General features: G+C 36.3%; 1 protein-coding gene across 1 annotated transcript; it reads left to right on the plus strand.

Annotated features, from left to right (window-relative positions):
* The first annotated feature begins 3929 nt into the window (after positions 1-3929).
* Positions 3930-10011, plus strand: LOC100369670 (uncharacterized). Its single transcript, XM_002735850.4, has 5 exons — positions 3930-4100; positions 6958-7026; positions 7835-8005; positions 8431-8721; positions 9359-10011. The coding sequence occupies exons 1-5, from the start codon at positions 4037-4039 to the stop codon at positions 9619-9621; spliced, it is 858 nt and encodes a 285-aa protein (XP_002735896.1). The 5' UTR covers positions 3930-4036; the 3' UTR covers positions 9622-10011.
* The last annotated feature ends 3320 nt before the right edge of the window (positions 10012-13331 follow it).

Below are 13331 nucleotides of genomic sequence, written 5' to 3' on the forward strand. Positions count from 1 at the left end.
ATCCTATTCATTTGTGAATGGCGTGGATATCCTAACTCAGGGGTTATCCTATTCATTTGTGTATGGCGTGGATATCCTAACTCAGGGGTTATCCTATTCATTTGTGTATGGCGTGGATATCCTAACTCAGGGATTATCCTATTCATTTGTGTATGGCGTGGATATCCTAACTCAGGGGTTATCCTATTCATTTGTGTATGGCGTGGATATCCTAACTCAGGGATTATCCTATTCATTTGTGTATGGCGTGGATATCCTAACTCAGGGGTTATCCTATTCATTTGTGTATGGCGTGGATATCCTAACTCAGGGGTTATCCTATTCATTTGTGTATGGCGTGGATATCCTAACTCAGGGATTATCCTATTCATTTGTGTATGGCGTGGATATCCTAACTCAGGGGTTATCCTATTCATTTGTGTATGGCGTGGATATCCTAACTCAGGGGTTATCCTATTCATTTGTGTATGGCGTGGATATCCTAACTCAGGGATTATCCTATTCATTTGTGTATGGCGTGGATATCCTAACTCAGGGGTTATCCTATTTATTTGTGTATGGCGTGGATATCCAAACTCAGGGGTTATCCTATTCATTTGTGTATGGCGTGGATATCCAAACTCAGGGGTTATCCTATTCATTTGTGTATGGCGTGGATATCCTAACTCAGGGGCTATCCTATTCATTTGTGTATGGCGTGGATATCCTAACTCAGGGGTTATCCTATTCATTTGTGTATGGCGTGGATATCCTAACTCAGGGGTTATCCTATTCATTTGTGTATGGCGTGGATATCCTAACTCAGGGGTTATCCTATTCATTTGTGTATGGCGTGGATATCCTAACTCAGGGGTTATCCTATTCATTTGTGTATGGCGTGGATATCCTAACTCAGGGGTTATCCTATTCATTTGTGTATGGCGTGGATATCCAAACTCAGGGGTTATCCTATTCATTTGTGTATGGCGTGGATATCCTAACTCAGGGGTTATCCTATTCATTTGTGTATGGCGTGGATATCCTAACTCAGGGGTTATCCTATTCATTTGTGTCTGGCGTGGATATCCTAACTCAGGGGTTATCCTATTCATTTGTGTATGGCGTGGATATCCTAACTCAGGGGTAATCCTATTCATTTGTGTATGGCGTGGATATCCTAACTCAGGGGCTATCCTATTCATTTGTGTATGGCGTGGATATCCTAATTCAAGGGTTATCCTATTTATTTGGGATGGCGTGGATATATCCTGATAATGGAATTGCAAATGAAATCTTCAAAACTAATAATGTAAGTATAAGCTTCCCCAAATGGCTGGAAATGTTGGTTTCTCTACACAAATGTGGTAACAAATCACATGCCACTAACTACAGAGCTATCACACTATATTCACTAGTATTTTAAGCCAAAAAATAACAGAAGATTAGTTTGGGTTTAGATAACAAATGCGAATAACTGATGCAATTTTCAGGAATCGATAAAACACTGTATGGTAGAAATAGAAAAGACAGAAAAACCAGAGAAAATCGTTTATACATGTATACCTGTTTCGTGGACTTTTGGTTGTGTTTGGAGAAATGCGTTATTTCTTAAATTTAGGAGTTAATTTTCTAAAATTATCAAATCAATGTAATTTGACCTAAATATGAAAATAAATAACAAAGAAACAATTTACATACAAAATTATGATGAATAGATTGGGAGTTTTTAAATACCTGTACATGAAAGCTAGAGTTCATAGATAAGTCACACGCCTGAAAACGGTGGTGCCATTGCGATTCACTTTTTGTTGCATTTTGACTGTTGTAGTTCTGTTTTACCAAAAGCACCCCTGCTGATATTGTAGTATGACAAAGTTATTTTTATTAATATCTTCATCTACAAAAAAACTCATTTGTATAGCGAGCTCGGTATATCTGTTTTTATCTACTATTTGTTATGTAGGAACATACTACTCTCTTCAGTCATGTATTTATTTCGAGGACATATCCTATACTAATGGGTAACATTGATGATGTTACTTCTGTCTGTCTGTCGCCGCCTCACAATTACTTTTTCAATTACTATGCACTCTGGATGACCGAGGCGTGCAATGTAACTAAGTAATAATATGTCCACGTCATCACTTTGAACTTTTAATTAACGTCAAATCACGTAATTCCAAAATGGCGGGCATTGCGAAGCCATCTTGTGAGAATCGACTAGTGCATGAAAACTAAAATGGCAGCTGCAGTATGGAAAAATAAGCATTAGAATCTATGTATTTCAGTTATTACTAGTATATAGTATACGGGTTTAATTCAAGAAGTACATACTGTGGCAGTAAAATGTTAGTAAAATCTCAGTTAAAACCCACATGCAGTCACAGGCAGTGTGATAGTACCGATATGAACGAGGGACGTGTTACTTGTGCTGTCCTCGCTGTCACTTATCTAAGGATCTATTTGTCCGTGACGTTTTGTTCAGATACCAACTTTACCACAAATTATCGTACGCAGAAAAGCATTGTTTTTGTCTTTCTTTGTTCATCATGTTCATACGTTAATTAACAACTTTACAACTTTGATCTATGATTTCGCATTTCTCCTGTTCTCCGGTTTCTTTTTGTGATCCAGTTGTAAACTATATACTCGTTATTCAGTGGCAGACGTGAATAGCCGAATAGCTAACAAAACTCTTTATTATCTACATTGTGGAAGTTGGAAGTAGTCTTTTAATGAATGGACGTCGTACGTTGTTATTATAGTGCACAGTGTGATTCGATGTGTTCACTGTTCGACTCGAAAACCCATCGAAAGAAAAATGTATTTGAAAACAGTGTTTATGTTTCTTTTACGACGACTACGCCACGTCTGTTAAAAAAATCCCATTGTTAGGTATCGGAGAATTAAAAACAAATCACGTAGCTTTGAAGCCCCGACAACCCGCATCAAAGCATGCCCTGACAACGACACTTGTTGGATGTCGTAATCTGGATGTAGGTGAAAACGTCCTCTAAGGTCTATGGTGTTACTAATATGTCTATTTATTCTTTGATAGTGATGAAGACGTCATGTGTTAGAGTTATATTGTGTTTTTTTTTAATCCGCAATGCTATTCTGTTTGCTGTTACATTGTCGTAAACTCGGTCACGGTTACATGTAGAGATTTGTGCCACGTGCAATACGACGAATTGCTTGGTGTAACTAGGCGGCTGAGGATTCGACCAAATAAATAGAGCGAAACAAAAACTACTAGTACTATGATAGCATAAATGTTGATTTAGAGCACGATTCAACGACGTTTTTTACCCATTACGAAATATTATTTTAAGAGAAATACTATCTGAAAACAAAAATGTGCCTTTGGTTAATTATTTCTAAATACATTCGTATTTTGTAGTAGTATTCGTCCGAAATTCCAATAATTAAAAATCGAGGAAAACTAACGACAAATTTTGCTTGCCCTCTCATACCGACTACCCAAGCCCTAATCTTGTTACAGTAAAATCTTAATTTAATTTTTTTTAAATATGTTTTAAATATTTGGATGTATTTATTATTTGCTGGCACAATTTTAAAAGTTTGGGTAACCGCAAAAGCTCGTGGCGATGAAAAATAGAAATAAGATATATGAAATTAAAAAAAAAATACAAAGAGATTGTCCGAATTCCAAACGGTATGGGAGAGGTCACCTCGAAAATTAAAAAAAACACTCCTCCGGTGACCATGAATATCCTTTCTCTCACCCCGGTTCACAATAGTTGCTATAAATAAAAACAGCCTGAGCCCAACTAGGCACGTGTATACGGAAAATGTCGTCATCCGCTAAACAATCCGTTGTCATTTAATTTTTCTTTCATTCTTTGCTTTCTTTTGTATACTTTGTACAATGCGCGCCCTTCTCTAACTATCATTTAAATTTCTAGCAACAACTGATTTATTTCCATTGTACTTTGTTAGTACTTAACCAGAGGTCTCGCCCTGTCATATTAGTCTCTAATATAAACGGGAGACTAGTCGACGAATTCAGGAATAGCTGCGCATCAGCAGATTCAAAATGGTGAAACTACTTATCGTACTCTGTGCTTTGGTCGCGATATCAAGTGGCAAACCATTTGCAGGTATGTTATTAGTGGCTGGTAGTTATCGTACCGATTCGAACACATTAGCGCAGAGTGGTTAACGGGAATTACCGGCTACTCCATGGTAAACGCCCTCTGGTTTTACCTGACCTGGGCTCCAAAAGTTAACGTTCTAGGACGAGTGCAATAACGAAGCTATACAACGAATTTTGAAAGTTTCATGGAATCCTTTTGAGACTTGTGCGTTGTTAAGTCGTTCGTTTGGTACCTAACTCATTTCGTATAACACTACGCTTAATTCCAGTAAAAACCTCATACTAGAACGCTCACTGTCAGTTTGAACCACACTTAGAGTTAGGGGGATTGGCACAAGGGGGAGCGTCCGATCTGGATGGAAGTCTGTCGTCCATAGGCCATCGTCAAAGGAACAAAGTCCCTTTTACGAATACAAAAAATCATTTCAGTGATTTTTTTTACAGAATAATCCTCAACGGAACATGGAAACATTACATAGAAATATGCGAGCACTAAACTTGTCACGGTGTCTATCATTGCAAAAAAGTTCAATCGACAAACAGTTTGGTGCTATTAATTACGCGAGACTTTATTGCGCTTTTTCCAAATGCATGTTAATTACATAACTTATCACTGATAAAAGTTATTAAAAACATTGTGCACAATTATGAGCAATATTAGTAGAGTAAAATATCAACGTGGCTCTCCATTCATTCTCCATGAATAACTTGCTATAATTACGTTAAAAAACATGCAATGTAATTACTTTCCTGATAAAGAATGTTTCGCAAAAAACACTTTTACATCAGTTTTCGATTATTTAATCAGTCAATTTATAACTACCATATTGGCTATGATCGGAAAGCATTTTGGCACAGTTTAACTGAAAGAGACAATTTTGTCCTTGCTCAGGAATATTAATTTATGCAAATGAGACAATTGTTTCAGCCAATCATGACAGCGATCCCCCCGATAGAACAAACAACACGAGGCAAAGGGTGCGCAACCTGCCTAACGTGTATAACCTACAACCACCTCTCTGACAGAATGATTAACGATGATTAACGAGAAAAGTTCATGTCCAATTTGCATAACCTGAAAACACCTCCCAGACAAAATAGTTTTCAATATAACTTGCTAAATAAGATTGCACGTTAGAGCCATATGTTTCAGGGATGGGGGTGGGGATTGTTGAAAAACAGGACACAAAACAATAGACGTTGAGGGCGCTTTTCATTAAAAATGTTGTGTTTTTGCCAAAAATGCTGTAAATTTCGTTAAACTGGTCGAAAATCTAAATATTGGGAATCAAAAAGATCGGCTCAACTTTGAAATTGAGGGTGAAAACAACGGCGCATACCCATATACTTAACTATGGAAGTACCGCCGGATATTTCAGGGAGGCCGGGAAACCCGGACTACAGTCACGAGTACGTGTTAGGTTCTAAAATGCGTAACATGCAATTTTGTAATCTACTGTCTATAGATCTATTCAAATGTATGTAATATTTCTATATGCTTCTGAACTTGTCTTTTCGAACTTCAATGTAGTTTCGTCTCAAGCCGCTTCTTTCCAGCTGTTTCGGCCCAATGATGTTTCTTTCTAATGTCGTTTCGTTCTAATGCCGTTCCGCCCCAAAGCTGTTATGTCCCAAAGCTGTTCGTTCTAGTCAATATTTACGAATAAATCGAGGGCCATACACAGTATCAAATTTAAACCATTATCTCATAGTGTCATGTGGTATTTTGGACATCAAATGATACAGAACGTATTGAATATTTAACCAAGGCTACGTTTAACTACAACAATGTTCTATGTATCGGTTCTAGCAGCTGTCTCATGTTATTGAAATTGTATATACAAGGTACCCATTATTATTAATGATTTCATGCCCTATTTGCTGGTGTGATTTATCGCATAGTGAATTATTAATTTTAATTTATATTGATTGTATCACGGAAATGCGAAATGATCGTTACACTCATGATGTACATAATTCGATGTAATTCAAATTGTTACACTCATGATGTACATAATTGTCTGTAATTCTAATTGTTACACTCACGATGTACATAATTGGCAGTAAATCAAATTGTTACGCTCTTGATGTACATAATTGGCTGTAATTCAAATTGTTATACTCATGATGTACATAATTGGCTGTAATTCAAATTGTTATACTCTTGATGTACATAATTGGCTGTAATTCAAATTGTTACACTCATGATGTACATAATTGGAAGTAAATCAAATTGTTACGCTCTTGATGTACATAATTGGCTGTAATTCAAATTGTTATACTCATGATGTACATAATTGGCTGTAATTCAAATTGTTATACTCATGATGTACATAATTGGCTGTAATTCAAATTGTTATACTCATGATGTACATAATTGGCTGTAATTCAAATTGTTGTTCTCATGATGTACATAATTGGCTGTAATTCAAATTGTTATACTCATGATGTACATAATTGGCTGTAATTCAAATTGATATACTCATGATGTACATAATTGGCTGTAATTCAAATTGTTGTTCTCATGATGTACATAATTGGCTGTAATTCAAATTGATATACTCATGATGTACATAATTGGCTGTAATTAAAATTGTTATACTCGTGATGTACATAATTGACTGTAATTCAAATTGTTATACATGTACTCATGATGTACATAATTAATTGATATCTTTTAAAGAATTAACAAACACACAAACGAAAACTGGATTCATATTGCCACATCCAAATGAAAGCCCACTATTTAAACAAGACAAAAAGAAGAACGGGTCTTTCAATAGAGGGCGGCGATTGTTGGTTTATACATTCATCAGCTACTCTGCAAATTATTATCACATACATCATTTATTTATTTACAGGACGTAATTACAAATACAATGAAATAAAGGCACTTGATATGTTAATTGAAAGGATGCAAGGGCGCAACGGTAAGTATCAATATTATCATAATTTATATAACTCCAGTTCAATTGATGTTATTAAAATTGATTTGTAGTTATATGAGAGGATACCTTATGAGTGGAATTTTAAATATGCTATGTGGATGGGAACAATGTTTTCATTGATAATATAGGTTATGATTTTGTTGAAGGAAATTGCGGCTGATTTGCTCAGCAATATGAATCAGATGGGTACGTCATATGACGTCATCAGTTTTAATACTAATGCATATTACAGTGTTGCCGTGCTGTCCTGCTTGAATAGGAATGCCCCATGCAATGCATGCCGGTAGCAAGTGATACATTCGTAATCTCGCGAGATATTTTAATGATAATGTCCATCCCCGATTTTACCCAAAGTCAAATTAAACACTAATCTTAAATTGTTTGTATATATCGAAGATTTCTTTAAACTGACTATACATCCAGAAAAACACATGCTACTGGAGTTACTCCAACGACCTATTTGTTGACAATGTATACGTATGTAATCTGTACGCATGAATCCGTGACTAATACGCCATATTGTCTGCATATCGTGACGTCACTCAGTTTCATTATTGAAACCATTAACATTCGAAGAACACACTGCTGGATGTGGTTAGTTGGATATGTTAATGAACTCAATGGACAGTCATTCCCTACAAAATTAAACGGACACATTAAAGCCATGTAATTCTTTCTAAAATTATAATAAAATGAACTATGTTTCAGTTAGAATAAGGATATATAATTTCATAGAGTTTATGGTAATTCATAGTGTGGTTATCATGCTGCATATTTTGATCAATTGTAGGACTTCCGCTGCCATCTGGTTCACCACCACCACCACGCCATCCAAAACCATCTGGTTCACCTCCGCCACCACCATCTGGTTCACCTCCGCCACCACCACCCCCTGGTGGTAAGGACGATGTCTTGTTGAAAGAGCTTGCGGCCGATTTACTCGAAGAGATGAAACGAATGGGTAAGATTTTATAAATGAGAATCGAACTCATAGATAACTCTAATGTAAACTTCCTTCTTCCTTGTGATCAGTGCGTGTGTGACAACCAGTTTCTACAAAGAGTCTGCGCTTTGCGACGATGATGACAGTCAGTGCGTATAACTTTAGTTTTGTTATGTTTCATCTTGATGAAAAAAGTAGGGTATGGTTTTTCATGAAAAAATAACTGGTTTGGCAGCAAGCACCGCTCGATAAAATACTAAAAAACTTGTGGATTTACCCGTGAATACCGACGTGCAGTTAATTAAACAAAACTGTCGTTTCCTTTTCATTTAAAAAATACTGTCATGTTTGTACATGTCCATGTCTAACTAAGATTACCGGATTAAATTCTTAATTGTAATTCATAATGCATATTATATACTATACACTTTATTCAATTACAGGACCGCCACCACCATCTGGTTCACCTCCGCCACCACCACACCACCCAAATCCATCAGGTTCACCACCACCACCACAGCGTAGAAACCCACCTCCGCCACCACCATCTGGTTCACCTCCGCCACCACCACACCACCCAAAACCATCAGGTTCACCACCACCACCACAGCGTAGAAACCCACATCCGCCACCACCATCTGGTTCACCTCCGCCACCACCACCACCTGGTGGTAAGGACGATATCTTGTTGAAAGAACTTGCGGCCGATTTACTCGAAGAGATGAAACGCATGGGTAAGTTTTTACAAATCTGAGTTTAACTCATAGATAAATTGGTCCCTGAATAAAACTATGTTGTTAGTCACTACATTGTGTTTATTGGAAAGATAGTTTTCCAGGCCACAATGTTTACAATATATTGATGACAATAATGGGTGTGGATGAAGGTTATGAGGGCGGAGGTTATCCTAAAGTGAAAAAAGTTAACAACTAAAACTATTGAACATGAAATCGACATGCTTGAGCAAGTGTAGGGTGTGGAAACGTGGTATTAAACTTATTAAAGTAACCTGATGACTTGAACATAACCGACAGGGACTTGTGGGTCAAACATGTTCGAATATGCAAATGAGTTGTACGTGACTCATTGTACATTGTACAGTGATGATAATTTACGCGTATCGAATTGTACGGAGTTCGCGTAGGGGGGTTGATTTCTCAGCGTAAACGTTCAATAGCTCACTGGCATCAGAACGCCGGGAACCATGGAAACCACCGAATAAAATGCGCAAGTTAGATATCAACTCCCTCACCCACGTACAGAAACCGTCTGATACCGCTATAACTTGAAACTTCTCTATTCAGTAAAACCTAGAATTCTTCCTGATTATTTGTGTCATTATAATCCTAATGCATTCTGTTTCAATTACAGGACCGCTTCCAAATCCTCCAAAACCGTCTGGTCCACCTCCACCACTCCCATCTGGTTCACCTCCACCGCGCCCATCTGGTTCACCTCCACCACTCCCATCTGGTTCATCTCCACCGCGCCCATCTGGTTCACCTCCACCACTCCCTTCTGGTTCACCTCCACCGCGCCCATCTGGTTCTCCTTCACCCCCTCCACTGAGGAAAAGCAATGCATTGTTGCGTGAGCTAGAAGAGCTGTTTGAACTAGAACAGAACCATGATTAATTTGGATAAACTGAACTTGTTATATGATCCATGAAACCCAGGCCGGACTGTACTCATCTCTAGATACACCTTTATAATTTGTTTGTAATTTATACTTATTTCACTGGTTTTATATATATATATATGCTATTTCAGTGTGTGTTTATTGTTTCTTCTACTAGTATTAATACTTGGATGGTAGCCACGCGTGACCGCACTTCCGACATCATATATGGTGTATACAGATACACGGGTTATTATTACTATCGTTATTCTGAAAAAAAAAAATACTAAAATAGAAAAAATCAAGAAAAAAGTGAAAATTTCCCTTCTCGCTACCTTAATTCATATGAAATCCGACAATTGTCTTAAATATGTAACTTTTCAAATAAATTACGTGTTTAGCTTTGATATGGTTGAATACTCGTGTCTGATTTCGTCAAGACGTGTTAGGAATGGTCAAATTTGTTTGAGTAAGCGAAATGAGCCCGGTAGTATTAACCAATTTCATTTGTTTCTAGCTAAGGGTGGAATATGGATCTAACGTTTCTGTTATTTAAGTTAAGAGTCAGTTTTTGTGTATTTCGACATATAAGTAAGAATGAAATATCCAACAAAAATATACTCAAAATTATCTACATGTGGTCTCCAAGAAATATTCATCACGTGCAAGCAAGGCGTAGTCATACTTGGGTTTGGGAGAACGATACGATTGCACACTGATGTGAACTGGGCTACTGTAAGCCCAAGCTTGAAAAGGATGTTCACCAACCACCGCTCATGTGGCTAAAGCAGATAGAACACCCAGTTTCGTTTTAGTTGTATTTAAGTGATTTTCTTAATATCAGGTTTGCCTGGTCCTCGAAACTTTCATCAACCACAATAAATGGAGCCTTTGATGAAATACACTTACTCGGTCATTAAAGGGGTGAATATAACAATAGACATCTCTCAAAATACACTTACTCGGTCATTAAAAAGGTGAATATAACAATAGACATCTCTCAAAATACACTTACTCGGTCATTAAAGGGGTGAATATAACAATAGACATCTCTCAAAATACACTTACTCGGTCATTAAAGGGGTGAACTTAACAATAGACATCTCTCAAAATACACTTACTCGGTCATTAAAGGGGTGAATATAACAATAGACATCTCTCAAAATACACTTACTCGGTCATTAAAGAGTTGAATATAACAATAGACATCTCTCAAAATACACTTACTCGGTCATTAAAGGGATGAATATAACAATAGACATTTCTCAAAATACACTTACTCGGTCATTAAAGGGGTGAATATAACAATAGACATCTCTCAAAATACACTTACTCGGTCATTAAAGAGGTGAATATAACAATAGACATCTCCCAAATACACTTACTCGGTCATTAAAGGGGTGAATATAACAATCAATAGATATCTCTCAAAATACACTTACTCGGTCATTAAAGGGGTGAATATAACAATAGACATCTCTCAAAATACACTTACTCGGTCATTAAAGGGGTGAATATAACAATAGACATCTCTCAAAATACACTTACTCGGTCATTAAAGGGGTGAATATAACAATAGACATCTCTCAAAATACACTTACTCGGTCATTAAAGGGGTGAATATAACAATAGACATCTCTCAAAATACACTTACTCGGTCATTAAAGGGATGAATATAACAATAGACATCTCTCAAAATACACTTACTCAGTCATTAAAGGGGTGAATATAACAATAGACATCTCTCAAAATACTCTTACTCGGTCATTAAAGGGGTGAATATAACAATAGACATCTCTCAAAATACACTTACTCGGTCATTAAAGGGGTGAATATAACAATCAATAGATATCTCTCAAAATACACTTACTCGGTCATTAAAGGGGTGAATATAACAATAGACATCTCTCAAAATACACTTACTCGGTCATTAAAGAGGTGAATATAACAATAGACATCTCTCAAAATACACTTACTCGGTCATTAAAGGGGTGAATATAACAATAGATATCTCTCAAAATACACTTACTCGGTCATTAAAGAGGTGAATATAACAATAGACATCTCTCAAAATACACTTACTCGGTCATTAAAGGGGTGAATATAACAATAGACATCTCTCAAAATACACTTACTCGGTCATTAAAGAGGTGAATATAACAATAGACATCTCTCAAAATTCACTTACTCGGTCATTAAAGGGGTGAATATAACAATAGACGTCTCTCAAAATACACTTACTCGGTCATTAAAGGGGTGAATATAACAATAGACATCTCCCAAAATACACTTACTCGGTCATTAAAGGGGTGAATATAACAATAGACATCTCTCAAAATACACTTACTCGGTCATTAAAGGGATGAATATAACAATAGACATCTCTCAAAATACACTTACTCGGTCATTAAAGGGATGAATATAACAATAGATATCTCTCAAAATACACTTACTCGGTCATTAAAGGGGTGAATATAACAATAGACATCTCTCAAAATACACTTACTCGGTCATTAAAGGGATGAATATAACAATAGATATCTCTCAAAATACACTTACTCGGTCATTAAATGGGTGAATATAACAATAGACATCTCTCAAAATTCACTTACTCGGTCATTAAAGGGGTGAATATAACAATAGATATCTCTCAAAATACACTTACTCGGTCATTAAAGGGGTGAATATAACAATAGATATCTCTCAAAATACACTTACTCGGTCATTAAAGGGGTGAATATAACAATAGATATCTCTCAAAATACACTTACTCGGTCATTAAAGGGGTGAATATAACAACAGACATCTCTCAGAATACACTTACTCGGTCATTAAAGGGGTGAATATAACAATAGATATCTCTCAAAATACACTTACTCGGTCATTAAAGGGGTGAATATAACAATAGATATCTCTCAAAATACACTTACTCGGTCATTAAAGGGGTGAATATAACAATAGATATCTCTCAAAATACACTTACTCGGTCATTAAAGGGGTGAATATAACAATAGACATCTCTCAAAATACACTTACTCGGTCATTAAAGGGGTGAATATAACAATAGACATCTCTCAAAATACACTTACTCGGTCATTAAAGGGGTGAATATAACAATAGACATCTCTCAAAATACACTTACTCGGTCATTAAAGGGGTGAATATAACAATAGACATCTCTCAAAATACACTTACTCGGTCATTAAAGGGATGAATATAACAATAGACATCTCTCAAAATACACTTACTCGGTCATTAAAGGGGTGAATATAACAATAGACATCTCTCAAAATACACTTACTCGGTCATTAAAGGGATGAATATAACAATAGACATCTCTCAAAATACACTTACTCGGTCATTAAAGGGATGAATATAACAATAGACATCTCTCAAAATACACTTACTCGGTCATTAAAGGGATGAATATAACAATAGACATCTCTCAAAATACACTTACTCGGTCATTAAAGGGATGAATATAACAATAGACATCTCTCAAAATACACTTACTCGGTCATTAAAGGGATGAATATAACAATAGACATCTCTCAAAATACACTTACTCCGTCATTGAAGGGGTGAATATAACAATAGACATCTCTCAAAATACACTTACTCGGTCATTAAAGGGATGAATATAACAATAGACATCTCTCAAAATACACTTACTCAGTCATTAAAGGGGTGAATATAACAATAGACATCTCTCAAAATACTCTTACTC

Source organism: Saccoglossus kowalevskii, chromosome 1 (assembly GCF_978046115.1).
Source record: "Saccoglossus kowalevskii chromosome 1, keSacKowa6.1, whole genome shotgun sequence".
NCBI lineage: Eukaryota > Metazoa > Hemichordata > Enteropneusta > Harrimaniidae > Saccoglossus > Saccoglossus kowalevskii.